This window comes from Lithobates pipiens, unplaced genomic scaffold, assembly GCF_037356315.1.
Source record: "Lithobates pipiens isolate NorthernLeopardFrog02 unplaced genomic scaffold, aLitPip1_a1.2 Scaffold_16, whole genome shotgun sequence".
Taxonomy (NCBI): domain Eukaryota; kingdom Metazoa; phylum Chordata; class Amphibia; order Anura; family Ranidae; genus Lithobates; species Lithobates pipiens.
Window position 1 is genome coordinate 193,328,344 of NW_027507748.1, and position 15,807 is coordinate 193,344,150.

Sequence of the window (15,807 nt, forward strand, 5' to 3'; positions counted from 1 at the left end):
AAATACTTTTTTCTATTTTTTTTTTAATGAAGGCTACATCGATTGTTTACTAAACAAATTATATAATAAATGTGCCCCTTTGCTGTCTATATAAAATGTTGCCCTATAGTGTAAAATTATAATAAGACCTAAAGAGATGACCTAGCTTCTTTTTTTTTTAACAGGTGAGGTAACTTCGCTTTAGTTAATACTCCCCAATGTGCTTATCTGTAAAGCTAAACTGTCCACTAAGTGAGATACTGAACTAACGATCACAGATTGCAGAAATATCACACATAACAATGCTTTTGGGACCCTATGTTGATAGGAGCAGTTCTAATGGCACTTAACAGTATAGAGATAAAAATTTGTCATCCGTTTAATGAACACAACCATCCCGAAAGCTAAAAGTAGCTTAGACAATTCCTAGCCATCGCACAGGCAGAACTTTCTAAAAAGTCTGGCCTGGATAGTAGGATCATGGCATGATCATTACTAAGGGATCAATCCTACTAATGGCAATTTGTTCCCAAGAAGACAAGATTTGGACATGTAACAGCCCATGAATTAGTGAAAAGTATCAAGTCGGTCAATGTTGGAATTATTACTGTAATCTCAGTTTGGGGACAATCACAACTGTTTGGAGGACAATCACAACTGTTTGGAATGTCCAGGCAAAGAGCAAGGAGAAGAGCTACTGAGTAAGTGCTGATTTACAAATAATATTAAATTACATCAACTGCTTAACATTTGACAATAGAGCACACATCTAAAAGTGGTTCCTCTAGAACAGTTATTCTCAACCACCAGGCCATGGCCCAGTGCTGGGCTTCAGCCTTCCTCCTGCCATGCTCTGGTTTCTTGTCTGCTCTGACAGCTATACTTTAGCCATTGGAGCAGATGGGGACCATGGCTTGGCAGGGGTGCAATGTCAATGCATTCTCATTGATTCCTAGAGTAAGTGATGAGAGATCCTGCTGGTCAGCTCTGGCTGTCCTGGGTGCCTGACAGTCCCAGCAGAGGGGTGCACTCCAACCTCAATCTCCCCTAGTAGTACAGAGCAGCAGCCACAGCTAGCTAGAGAGAGGTTTGTGGCTTTGGCCTTGTTCTGGGGTCTAACAGGATTGCAGGACAGCACTGATCTTGATGTCATGGAGGATACTGCTGGTACCTGTCTGTGCAAACCCAAGCCTGCAACAATACAGTGGAGCCTCAGTTAGAGGCTGGAGTCCCATCTAAAGCAGGAAGGTAGACAGGAGCTTATTGATCAAGACAGAGCTTGAAAATACACAAAAGCATCCTATGGTCACCAGATTTGACTAAACTGCAGCACATTATTTATTTATTACAGGTTCTCATATAGCACTGTCAATTTCCTAAGCACTTTACACATATACACAGTATTGTACATTAACATCAGTCCCTGCCCTCAAAGAGCTTACAATCAAAGGTATCTAACTTACATTCATACACTGGGGCCAATTAAGACAGGAGCCTATTAACCTATCAGCATGACTTTGGAGTGTGGGAGGAAACCAGGACACTCTGTAACACTTTTACGATGCCAGATCTTAATAGATTTATTTTATTAAGAACATGACCAGTGCGATTACCGGAAATTATAGCTTTTTTCCCAAGAGGCAAGCATCTTTTTGGCTCCATAATGTTGTCTTCTTAGCCCTTGTACACACGGTCGGAGATTCCGGAGCGTTTTCTCGGATATTCCGACTGTGTGTGGTCTGCATCGGACTGTTTCTGTCAGAATATCCGACGGACCAACTTTTCCAACTTGCCGGAAATATTTTCCGACAAAATGCTCCGATCGGACATACTCCGATCATGTGTAGAGAATTCCGATCGGACAAAGTGCCACGCATGCTCAGTCCCGTCGTAATGAAATAACGTAATCACGTCAGATTTTCCGACAACTTTGTGTACAAGGGCTTAGATATTTATTTTTAATGCTGTGGGATTTTGTACAGCTTTGGTCATTGTCTAAACGACCAAAATAAGTTAAATGTGTAAGCTCCTGATATCAGGGTAATGGTAACAATGTGAATGTATTGAACTAATCTTTTTGAAGGCAAACATTCATATTTCCATAGTAGAAATATATTTCAGCCAAAGAAGAGTTCTCAAACAGATTGATTTCTTGGTTTGGGTCTTTTTACCTCACTAAGAGATTAAATTGCAATATTTTATTTCTCCCGTTGTTCTCACAAGGCCACAGTAATGGTGTTATCATATACTGGGTCTGTTTTATTTTGTTACACTGCATCGCAAAAGAAACCATCTCGGAATGTGACACCATCATTTGGCCTGTAATGGTCCTGACAATTAGGCAAAATTAGGAGTTCTGATAAGGATTTCTCATTACTAAATTACCTGAAATTTATGTTAATGTGATTCAACTTGAAAATGTGATGTGCACTTTATTGCATTTGATGTGCATGTGATTCAGCGTGAAAGCGGCTACCCAGAATGGAAGCACTGCATTTTGGTTGGATGGGCCATAAAAAACATAACTGATGAATGATAATAATGGCATCAAATAAAACTTTACTATATTACACATACTTTAGTGAATACCACCTAATAAACAGCATAATAGGATAGAAGGATTCAGTACATATACTGAGACAGCTTATCAGTTCTCAAAAATCCTGATTGCCCAGAGTCACTGATTTGTAACAGAATTATTGATATTAGCTTGGAGGTTCCTCTGGGGCAGAGACTGATCAGAAATAAGCACAGTTAGTTGTTATTCTGTAAAAGGGTTTTAGTATATGCTGTTCCTAACCTAGTAAATAAATAGTAAATTCTAGTGAATACAGTATCATGGCACAACTTGTATTGGTTATTAAAAAAATATACTGTATATATATATATATATAGAGAGAGAGAGAGAGAGAGAGAGAGAGAGAGAGAGAGAGAGAGAGAGAGAGACTTACAGGAACATGTTGGATCCGACCCTGTCCACTCTGAATTGAACTGGCACACACGCGCTGGGCTTCCTTGGAGTTCATAACCACCAACGCAAGAATAGTCACAGGTTGCACCATAGTTATCGCCAGCTCCAGAACACTTGATGTACCCATTCTCCGGGGCATTCAGCTTAGTACAGCGCCTGACTTGGGAGAAAAGTAATCAAATTATGTAGTGAGAAACAATATTGTCCGTCTATCAAATGTTTCTAAACACATAAAACCTGGAATATTACACAGCTAAAAGCAACCCGTGTGTTATAGAGGACAGAAATCACCTATGTTTAGGTTATTCAAGCCCCCAAAATATTGAAATGTATATTTTATGATTTTAGTTATATTTGTATCCCCACATAATTGTTTACTATCTCTATGCAACTTTAACCCTGTGTATGTTTGTCATCTATTTCTATACCATATTGAAAGAACCTAAGGGTATTTGGGGTGTGAAATTGTTTAGTGAACTGATGACATATATTACCGCTGTCAAGTGCAACCAAATGCATTTAAATGTCCTAAATGTATTGTATGATCTTGTTTTTCATACAGTAAAACAAGTGATAGGCAAAATAACTCCTCTGCAACTTAATCATTAGCGTATGTCTGCTTACAAAAAAGAGACTACTTCCATCTTTACATACCTCTGACTCGCACATTAAATTTACATGATGCCTTGTTCTCTGCTCTATCATACACAGTGTACTGGATTCTGTGGTCTCCTTCTGGGAATTCTGACCCCGATGGCAGGCCTTTTAATATCACACTGCAAGAAAAAGAGTCAGCATAATCAACTTGTCTGTCCTATTAATGTACTGTATAACACAAGGGCAACGAAAAACTGCAGGCAGGGACGTAGTAATGTTATTACATTGCTCTTAAAAGAATTTCTGTCTACAAGAAAAATGTACTGGCTTCATTTAGCCATTTAAAGGATTTAGTTTTTAGTTGTATTTCTTCCATTTGTGAGTAGAGGTTACTTTCTGCAGAGGTATGACATTTTCATTTGCCCCTTGCTTCACTGTAATATACATACTGATGGGGAAACTGCTCTGGCTGGCAGGGCCGTATGTACTTTACACTAAGGCACTTGTGGACCATTGTCTAGGCCAGTAGGGTTATAGGGGGCAGCATCAAGCCGCAAAATATGATAAATTGATCTCATTGTTGTTTCCCTTTTCTGGGCAACGCTGTGCATTTATGGCTAAATTTGGCAACAGAATGGGAAAAGGGTGCAACGTTTATCGAGTCTGAAGGAAACTGTGGACATTTGAAACCATCTTTTTTATTTTCAAGCAAGTGCTACTATATTTTCATTCAAAAGAGTTGGCAGTATGGCAAGATCTTGCAAACTACAAAAGTTTATTGGCACATCATATGAAATCTGACATAGCAGTCCACTCCTGATGTGCCAATAAACTTTTGTATTTTTTGGAAGGTCTCGCTGGCGGCTGACTCCTTTGAATGGAACACGGTCAGAGGTTAGACTTGGAGACCAGTCACTAAAGTGGTAGAGAGGCTCCCACTGACCAGCTGGATAGGTATACAAGCAGGGCACCCTTGCAGATGACGTGGACTCTTCCGAGGTGTGGGGTCTAAGCACTAACAGGTATTCACCAGAATTCCTGATGGTGGAGATGAATTTTGCTGTGTATTAGTACCAGGTCGCAGTCCTCAGAATCAATAAACCAGGTCCAGTAGCAGCTATAGCAGGTAGGGATTAAGCAGATGTGTTGTCAGAAAACAAACTAAAGGTCAGTAAGAAGTGGTTGCAGGTTGGGATCAAGCAGAAGTGTAGTCTAGGAATGAGCCAAAGGTCAGTAGCAAGTGACTGCAGGTTGGGAATCAAGTGGAAGCATAGTCAAGAAACAAGCCAAAGGTTGGTAATGACCAGTAGCACAGATACAGACAGTAGCAACAACAGTGAGATATTGACTGAAGAGAGCCCAATAGTCTGGCAAACAGGTGGCTCAGCAAGAAGAACTACTGCCAGATATAGCAGAGGTTGCAGGTTCAGATCCTAGTCCTGACATTTACTATTGGATTGTTAAAATGGTTGTAAACTCTCCCCCACAACTTTGTCCCATGTAAATCAGCATAAAAAAACCCAATGAACACTGGTTGTAGATATCTCCTTACATGTTTAGTATTTTGTTCTTTAGAATGACGTCACAGAGCATGCCCATATCTCCCCTGATTTACTTCACACTCTATGTGCTTGTCTGTCTATTATCAGGACTTCCTACGGCACAACACTGAAATCCCAGGGGACTGCATAATCACTCAGAGCTTTCTACTACACCCCATGTGACATCACATGGAGTGTAAACTTGGGCATTGAACAGCAGTCTTATCAGCTGAAGCTGATAAGACTGACATAGGCAAAGACTAGATAATTGGCACAAGTAAATACTATGAAATAAAACAAGTCAGCTATAAGCAGGGAAGCAGGGTTGCCATAAAAATGTTGGATTGAGAAGGAGGCTTGGTTAACAGTACAGGAAGTGCTCAATGTAAGGGCGGAAATACACTCTACTGTGGACTCAGAAAACAATACTTAGGATGGCGCTGCCTTACCCTTGGAAACAAGTTTTTTAAAGTTTCTTTAAACAGTAAGTAATATGCGATTTGGGCTGGATTACAGTGGTTATAGTTTGATAATTACTTATTATAATGGATTAAATGAAAAGAAGCATCAGAATGGGAGAGTTTACTTCCTCTTTAACAGAAACATCAGTCTGAGCAACGGAATCCCTCATTACAGAGCTTGGGTGAAGTTGAGCTAAAATTTTGCTTCTACCAGAATTATTTTTATTTTAAATTTTTTTTAATAATCACATGGCACAAGTGGTTGAACTTGTAAGAAATCATTTTATAATTCAATTGTTCCTACGGGCAGCACAATGTCTAAAAACAATAACAACATTCTTTAAGCAATACACCTTGTAAAAAATAAGTGGAAGTTCTAAGTAATGAAATTTTACATTCTTACTCAATCATCTTTTGCAGGTATACTGTAGAAAGAAATTACATTTCTAAATTCAGAGCTATAAAATATATCCTTTGGTTTACAATAGTGCACGCTGTACACTGCTTATTGCTCCTTAATTTATTAAATAAATGGCCAAACATCACAGTTGATTTATCACTCTGTATATCATTAGATGATACAAAGTGCAGATTCTTGCAGAGAGTAGTAGATGTGCCCAAGAAGAGAACAAAAAATCTTGAGTGAATGTATAATATAGTCAAAATAGATTTCCCATGTCTTTGCATATGATACCATCCTCATTGTTTGTCTTGCCTACTGTATATTTGCATTGAACCTTTTGTTTTATAACTAGTCATACCCAAAAAGTAAGTACCACACTTACTGTAAAACATTTTTTTGAAAGATACACTTAAGGTGGATATTCTCTAATGCCTACATTTTCAACAAGTTTAACTGGATAGTTTATTGGGGATATAAAAACAACATATAACTTTTCAACACTTCTATTGGGCAAAACACTTGATTGTCAAGTTGGAGATAGTTGCTTAAATTCCCTTAAGGTTACATTTTCACTTCAAAATTAAGTGCAATTTCGCAAATGCTGTGAAGGATAACAAATTCTAGGTACCAGGAGAGAAAAATCATCAAACAAAATGTCTAAAATCTGATTTGGAATGGAATGGAGATCAAGCCTTTGTTTATAGAACCCAAATTGGTCTCACAATACAAATCTAGGGGTTATCAGGTTACCCTTTCGAGTTATGATTTACTGTACAAGCTATTTGACATAACTACATATTTTTAGTCCTCAGACATACAGTATGTCAAACTGACATTTAGGACCCACAATTAAAAAAAAAAAAGGTTGATCACCTCTTGATTATAGGACAAGAACAAGAGTCTAAAAAGACTTGAAATCAGCTCAGTGGAAAGCTCTGCAATATTACATCTTTATAAAAAATAGATATGTTCACTAATGAGAATATTATAAGAGATATATCTGTAGATGTCCACAGAGGACACATACAATAAAATAAATACAATTTCAGGATATGTTTTGTTGCTTGTGTTCTACTGGAGAGATTTCACTTCACTTCCTAGAGATGCAACGGGAAATGAGAGAAAATCTTTCTAAAGTTAATGGTATTCCCATCTTAGACAAACTTCAAGGAAATAGGTGTCCCCATAGGAGGGTTTTTGGATTTCCACTCACTTTCTGTCTCACTGACTATGGTCACCAGTACAAATGGAGAGGTGAATCTCTTTAGCAGGGAGCACAAGAGCAATAAAGTCATGACAGAGGTAATAATCCTTTTTGCTTGGTATTATGACACCTTTAACATAGCCAAAAAGGATTAAATAAACTCTAAAATACAGGTAGCCATTACAAAAGCCATTACAAAAGCTTTGTATTTTATAGCAACTTTGTATTATTGATATTAATAATGGCTATATATATATATATATATATATATATATATATATATATATATATATATATATAGTAATATCGGGGTTATTTAGCTTCAGTGTAGAGCTTACCAGTGAGCTGAGTCTACGCCACATATGCAGTTTAAGGGCTTTTTTTGGCTCATGTTTATTGAAGTAAAAGAAAAAAAACCAGTCCATCAGGATTCCCACACAGGGGTTTCAACTTCAAAGCAATAATTAACTAAATGGAAAATATCGAGCCATCTGGCTCTCTGGTCAGCACTGCTGTTCAGGCGTTGACCTTGGTCCTCTTGACCCTATAACTGTGTACCTGTTTGGTACCCACTCTGTACTTCTATGTGACACTCTCTTACAGCTTCCTGGCTGCAACAGCCCACCGTCTTGGACCCCCCGTCTGCTCTGTCAGACTGTCCTGTGGCAACAGGCACACTTCTCCCTTGCACGCCTGGACTCCTCGGGAGGGTGGAGCCCAGAACCTTGGTCCTTGCTCTGCTATAAGCACAGGACCTATCTGCACAAACAGCAAGCCAGACTCCTGGCAGTTCCCAAAACCCGGTCACAGGATTGGGGATTCCATCCCACCCAGATCGCTATGAAATCTCCAGGCTCCAGGTCCCCAACTGGATTTTACCAACCACAGAGGAAACTCATAAAACAGTTTCTCCAAATTAAATAATACTCCTGGAGCCTCTCAACCTGCCTATTTGAGAATCCTGGGTGACAATCACTAGGATAGGGATCTGTACTGTCACAATATATATATATATATATATATATATATATATATATATATATACCGTTTGCCTTTCATTTCTATTTTAAACTTAATGGACTGTTTTACAAGCTGAAGGTTCACAATATACTAATATACTTTAAGTTTTCACTTTTATAGAGTTTATTTATTGCTTATTTGGGGTCTTTGTGTTATGAATATTGATTTCCAATGGTGTCAGTCACAAAGTCATGACTTTTATTTCCCAACAGGCTTACTCTGTTAAAATTCCATCTGCGGTGTCTCGTCCCTCGGGCGTGTCCCAGAAAACTTTTGCAGTCAGTTTATTAGGCTCAGCAATTTTCTCCTTTACACTTGGACATTGAATCCTTGGTGGTTCTAAATCTGAAAAGACATCACATAAACGCCATTAAATACGAAATATGATAATGAAAATGTAATAATTATTGAGGAAACTAAAAAATAATGACACGATGCAAGAAGCAAGTATGTGCAGTTCTCTATAGCAACTAGTAAAAAATTTGCTCTCAAGAGCCAACTGCTAAATGCTCACTTTTGATAGGTTACAGTGGGATGGCATAGAACACCATTTTTTTTAAAGAATGTCATTTAGTAATTCCATTGTTTAGCTGATGCTGCATTATGTAAATCCTGAGATACATCTATGAGAGTACAAAAAGACTCTCTCTGGATAGCCACTAAGCAATGAATCAATACTCATAAAACAGTAAGTGTCAGCCCTTGTACACACGGTCGGAGAATCCGTCGGAATGTGTCCTATCGGACCGCGTTGTCAGATAATCCGACTGTGTGTGGTATGCATCTGACTGATTCCGTCGGAATATCCGTTGGACCAAGTTTTCCAACATGTTGGAAATATTTTCTGACCAACTGGTCCGATCAGATATACTCCGATCATGTGTAGAGAATTTTGATCGGACAAATTGCCACGCATGCTCAGATCAAATTCCTACACCAAAGCTATTGGCTACTAGCGTTAACGTAGTCCCGTCGTAACGAAATAACATCATCACGTTCTGAACGATCGGATTTTCCGACAACTTGGTCCGACCGTGTGTATGCAACAGTTTCGGACACAATCCGTCGGACAAAATCCGTCGGACAAAATCCAACGGATTTGGTTGGCAGAATGTCTGACCGTGTGTACAAGGGCTAAGAGGCAACATAACCTGTAACATTTTACTCCTGAATAATTCACTGAAATGTTATCATTCTCTAATCATTGGGTCATTTCATGTTAATTGATGACAGAGCAAAATAACGAAATTTCTTGAAAGAAAATGCTGACACAGGGGATCAGCAAAGACAGGGGAAGACGAAAAATGTGGCAGTTTCTATATACCGTATATACTCGAGTATAAGCCGAGATTTTCAGCCTCTTTTTTGAGGCTGAAAGTGCCCCCCTCGGCTTATACTCGAGTCATCGCTGTCTGCCCGCTCGATCAGCGTGTCGAGCAGACAGACAGCGGCCATTCTATAGTTCAAAAGCCGCGCCTCCGGCTCCGCCTTCGCCTGTGATAGGCGGAACACTGAATTTCCCAGCAGCCTGTGTTCCGCCTATCACGGACATCGTATCATCCTCGTACTACGGACGAGGATGATACGATGTACGTGATAGGCGGAACACAGGCTGCTGGGAAATTCAGTGTTCCGCCTATCACAGGCGAAGGCGGCGGCGCAGCTTTTGAATTTTACAATGGCCGCCGAGGCGCCGACGAACGAAGAGGGCACGGGACGGAGGCAAGGCAAGGCACGGCACGGGACGGGACGGGACGGAGGCAAGGCACGGCGGCGAGGCACGGAGGCAAGGAGGCTCGGCACGGGACGGAGGCTCGGGACAAAGGCTCGGGACACAGGTAGGCTGGACACACACACACACACACACACACACACACACACACACACACACACACACACACACACACACACACACACACGGATGGATACACACACACACAGGGATGGATGGAGACACACACACACAGGGATGGATGGATGGATGGATGGAGACACACACACACAGGGATGGATGGATGGATGGACACACACACACACAGGGATGGATGGACGGACACACAGGGATGGACGGACACACAGGGATGGACGGACACACACACAGGGATGGACAGGCATGTCTTACCCTCGGCTTATACACGAGTCAATAAGTTTGCCAGTTTTTTTGGGGGTAAATTGGGGGCCTCGGCTTATATTCGGGTCGGCCTATACTCGAGTATATACGGTACCTACCTAATTAGTGCTTTCTGAAACAAATTAATAAAAATGGTCCATGTCAATTTGTTGCATGGTGATCATTGGTGATCATCATCAGTGTGCCAGAATCCATTGGCATCATCCTAAATTTTCTTCTTCTCCTCTGCCTACCGTACCTCACTGGTTGTGTAGACACATCTCTTTCCTCTTCTTGCTGCAGTGTTGATGCTAACGTCTCCTCCTCACTAGTGTTTACACCACTCTAGTAATGGTGTATATCTGAACATTTTTTTTTTTATTAGAACATTAGTGCAAGTGCTTCATTATTTTGAAGAACTCAAACAGACATTTATGGAAAATCTCATACAGCTTAACTTGGTATGGCTAGCACAACAAGACATAGAACTGGGTATTTTCGATTTCGCCCATAGATAATGCTCTGTTATTTACAATAAAAACAACATAATTCAATTTGTTAATCCCCCTAATAATTTCCAGTGATATATTTTAAAGCTCGACTCCAGCCTAATTCTTTCATTTGAAGTTTGATGTGAGGTTTCTTTAATAATTCAGTGAAGCCTGGTGTGTTCATTTACTCTGTCAGTGCTCCACATGGATTGCTTTGAAAATTTCCATTTAGATCTTAAAAATTTTGTTTCATTTCATTAGACTGACAGATTATAAATAGACACAAACCTTAATTTATAGGTTTTGACTACGTGTGTCTAGGATATGCTGTTCCATGATGGAGACCATAACCTATTTCACTGCAGTGGGAGTATTGTTAAGGTCTTTCACAACAATGTGCTGCTGTTATAATTGACCCACGCTCATGCATTTTTTATTTTATTTTTTTGTGTGTGACTTTACATGAATTGCCAATCTCCCTCTGTTTCTAATGTGAGGTAATTGTATCTATAGGTGATGGTGGTCACACATGCACATTGTATAGAAAAAAACTAAAAAATTCCATTCAATCTATGGCTGCTGGGTAACTTATTGACTGGCTTATGTTACAGGTCATTCAGCTACATCATCAGTAGCCTGGCAGAGACACCACCTGATAATCCTCTGGACTACATTGTGACATAGCCTTTGTCTGCATGATAGCAATAGATCTCAACTTTTTATGGCTTTAGTATCAAGCAGAATAGTATTGTGCTGTAATGCCACACTTACACTGCTGCCACTGTTACAATATTGTCATGCTTGATCCTGCATTTATAAGAAGTGGGATTTATTCAATTCTGTCACCATCTAAATGGCACCTTTTGTTATGCCCACATGCCTGCCCACCCATACCATCCCACATTCCAAAAGTAGAGGGGTCTAAGGAGCTGTAATCAGGTGGACTTTATCTACGCCAGAAGGAAATCATGCAGAGCGTTCCACTTACTCATTCCACTGTTGGCTGTAAGCAAGGAAGCCAGTCAGACCCTATATAATGCTATCAAAGGGTCTAAAAAAGTGTTATATTTTTTAAAAAACTGTAAATTAAGTAGAAAATTATACTTGTATTACTACAGAGAGATAGAGGTTTGGGGAAACAAATATTGCTCCCCTGAAGTTGGGTCTTAAGGGCTAAGCTACATAGGCAAATGTAATCTTGTGCTACTGAAAGATTTAATCACTTGATAGCCTCATTAGGTTAGAGATACACAATAGGCTGTTGTAGCTTTTGTTATTATGGAGTTAGCTACACAAGCAGCATGTAATAATGCTCATAATCACACTATGCTTCAGTTATGTTCGACTAAATACTACAGTATGCGAGTAGATGCCACTTGTGTCCCTTGTTATCTCTGTAACCAAAGAGATAAACAATACCGGAGCTCAACCGCCTGCTCAGTGCCTTATGGCTGAAGGCCGGTGCTCAAGGCAGAGTGTTCCCACACTAAAGTAGAAAGTCCATAGTAGAGATGAGCTGGCACCCAGTACATATGCCAAATTAAAGATCAATGGCAATACATAAGTCAGATCACAAGTACACTAACGCTACTCTCTTGATATACAGAAATCTACATACACTATATTGTCAAAAGTATTGGGAACCTGCCTTGCACGCACATGAACTTTAATGGCATCCCAGTTTTAGACCGTAGGGTTCAATATTGAGTTGGCCCACCCTTTGCAGCTATAACAGCTTTAACTCTTCTAGAAAGGCTGTCCACAAGGTCTAGGAATGTGCCAATGGCAATGTTTGTCACAATACCTTTCACAATATAGTTTAGGTGTTATTTCCTTGATTTACATGACTAATTTTGTGAATTGTTGTCATGTCACATATGAACCATTGGCAATTTTAGCGTGATTAAACCACTAAAAATCTTAGTATTTCTCGCCTAACAAAGTGACTGCCAGCAAGGGGTTAGATCTCTCAATAGATCAAAATCAACCTTGTGGTTCTAGCTTTACACTTGTAAAATGTATCTGGTTTATACCGAAATTCTCTTGCATTAAAGTGTGTAAAGGGGGCATTATTGTTCAAAATGTACAATCAATGGTAAACATTTTACTGAACAAATAAATGAACTCCTGACACTTTGATCTTCATTGGAATCTTTCAATTAAAAACACACACAAGCCATCTCTCAGCAGCAGCTCCATCAGCATCACCTCTGCAGTGCACAATTCTTTCCCCGCACATGTTGGGAATACAATACACGCTGTATTAAAGCGCAGTAATGTAATCTCGGATCAGTTTTCACAATAAAATACTGTTTTTGGTTCTTCACTAAATTATTCAACAATACAGTATAGCCTCAATGTTAACTATGAATGGAGGTGAAAAGAATGACATAGAAAAACTTTATTTTTCCAGATGTATTTTACAACAAAGATGAGCGGCTGGATTTGTTTCAGAACATAACAATGTTTTTACTACCATCTTGTGGTGTTTCTTTAGTAATACAAGCCAGCAGCTATTTTCTCTTATTTTTTAGCCAAAAATAAGGCATTTCGTTATTATTAATCAATAAAGCAAAGCACTAGATAAGGTACAATAACACATAGCAACTAAGAAATTAAAAGTCTGCCCTGAGGAACATCTAATTAATATTTTATGAACTGATGATTCAAAATTCAATGTGGTTCACTAACAATTGAAAAATTTGCCTCTTTAAACTTCATAAACATTTGTTTTGGGCTTACATTAAAAGTTGCAAAATTATAGAATTCCTCAAAGAGAAAAAAAAAAGATTTTTATTTTTAAATCATGAAATACTATATATATCATAACTAACAAAATATATTTATTTCACTTCAAATTTTCATTTGAACCACTTGCCTTTGCACCCGTTATCTACCACTTGCTTCTGCACAACTCTTTCACTGCCCACCTGTGTACCCCTCCTCAGCTCCCACCTTCACTCTAGGCAAAACTCTGCTCTGCGCCCCTTGTTCACAGCTTCCATCTTACTTTTTGCATATGACCCATCATCCACAGTTCTCCTCTTCACTTCTCCTCCACAGTTCACCCCTGTATGCCTTGTCCACAACTCATGTTTGCACCCCTTTATCCACTACTTGCCTCTGCACTCCTCAATTATAGTTCACCTGTACCCTTCATCCACAGTTTGCTTGCTCAAACTGCACCCCTTGTGTCTACAGCTCATCTGCACTCCTTTGTGTCCGCTGCTCATCTGCACCCCTTGTGTCCATAGCTCATCTGCACCCCTTGTGTCCACAGCTCATCTGCACCCCTTTGTGTCCACAACTCATCTGCACCCCTTGTGTCCACAGCTCATCTGCACCCCTTGTGTCCACAGCTCATCTACACCCCTTTGTGTCCACAGCTCATCTGCACCCCTTGTGTCCACAGCTCATCTGCACCCTTTGTGTCTACGGCTCATCTGCACCCCTTGTGTCCACAGCTCATCTGCACCCCTTGTGTCCACAGCTCACCTGCACCCCTTGTGTCCACAGTTCATCTGCACCCCTTGTATCCACAGCTCATCTGCACCCTTTGTGTCCACAGCTCATCTGCACCCCTTGTGTCCACAGCTCATCTGCACCCTTTGTGTCCACGGCTCATCTGCACCCCTTGTGTCCACAGCTCATCTGCACCCCTTGTGTCCACAGCTCATCTGCACCCCTTGTGTCCATGGCTCATCTGCACCCCTTTGTGTCCACAGCTCATCTGCACCCCTTGTGTCCACAGCTCATCTGCACCCTTTGTGTCCACAGCTCATCTGCACCCCTTGTGTCCACAGCTCATCTGCACGTCTTGTGTCCACAGCTCACCTGCACCCCTTGTGTCCACAGTTCATCTGCACCCCTTTGTGTCCACAGCTCATCTGCACCCCTTGTGTCCACAGCTCATCTGCACCCCTTGTGTCCACAGCTCATCTGCACGTCTTGTGTCCACAGCTTATCTGCACCCCTTGTGTCCACAGCTCATTTGCACCCCTTGTGTCCACAGCTCACCTGCATCCTTGAACCTATTTTTCACAGTTCACTTGGACCCTTCAACCCCTCATTCCTTGTGTGTTTTCATTGTTCATTTCAAAGCGAAATGGAAAGACTCCTCCCGCCATATGGTACTTGGAGAAAAAACATTTTTTGCATTGGTTCATAATGCCAATGGCAGTGCCTAGCTTCCCATACATTTTTTCTACAATAACTTGCCTATGAGCCTCAAAAATGACCAAAAAAAAACAACAGGACCCCTCTGTCATAGACTAAATTGAGTTTGAGCTTAGTTTGTGCTTTGCAGTTTTTAAGCAGGATTTAATGAACACTACTTGACCTGAACCTGGGCAGATTTGTTCATCCTCAATATTTTCAAAACCTTAACAATGCAAAAAAGAGTGCTGTGTACTAAATGCTGTAAATGTTACTCTAGTTTGCAAAAGGGCTGATTTACTTAAAGTATAACTAAAGGCAAAACTTTTTTTTAGTTTTGGACAGAGCGGAGAGGAATTTTTGAACACCTGCCAGTTTTTATTTCCGTAGAAAAAATGTTCCGCACTCCGATTGTTGCTCTTAAAATTTCTTCATTTTATTGAATAGCCACACTGAACAAACGCAGATTAAGTCAGTTAAAGTGTTTCAGCCAGGGCACGAGTCCTGCGGGAGCGCATTGGAACGGCGTCCCTGCACTTTTTTCACAGCAGGAACGCTGTTCCCTTTGCAGGGCTAGAGCCGCCCGAGCCGATCCTTCACTAAGCGCCGCATAGTGAAGGACGGAAGGACACAGTGCAGAAGGAAGTTCTGCTTTTGCCTCTGTTAAGTAGATTCACCTCTCTATTTGTCCTGTTTACGATGATCATTGAAAGTAAGAAAATCCAAAATTTTGGGTTGTCCCCAGAAAAGTAATAGAGGGTAAATCTTCCAAAGGGGACACTAGTTGTGGTGACCTGGAGGTCCTGAAGAAATTCCTTTAATGTGCAGGGATTTCCTATTCCCTCCTGGCTATGGGACAGGAAGTGAAGGGAAAT

At 40.4% G+C, this 15,807-nt stretch overlaps 1 protein-coding gene across 2 annotated transcripts in view; it reads right to left on the minus strand.

Annotated features, from left to right (window-relative positions):
* The window catches only part of SRPX (sushi repeat containing protein X-linked), a 130,322-nt gene that overhangs the window by 15,131 nt on the left and 99,384 nt on the right, over positions 1–15,807 (minus strand). For both annotated transcript variants that reach the window (XM_077480862.1, XM_077480861.1), the window contains 3 exons: positions 8,395–8,521; positions 3,605–3,726; positions 2,931–3,110 (listed from right to left, as the gene is read on the minus strand). In XM_077480862.1, the coding sequence (XP_077336988.1) occupies positions 2,931–3,110; positions 3,605–3,726; positions 8,395–8,521 (429 nt within the window). The remainder of the gene's footprint in view (positions 1–2,930; positions 3,111–3,604; positions 3,727–8,394; positions 8,522–15,807) is intronic.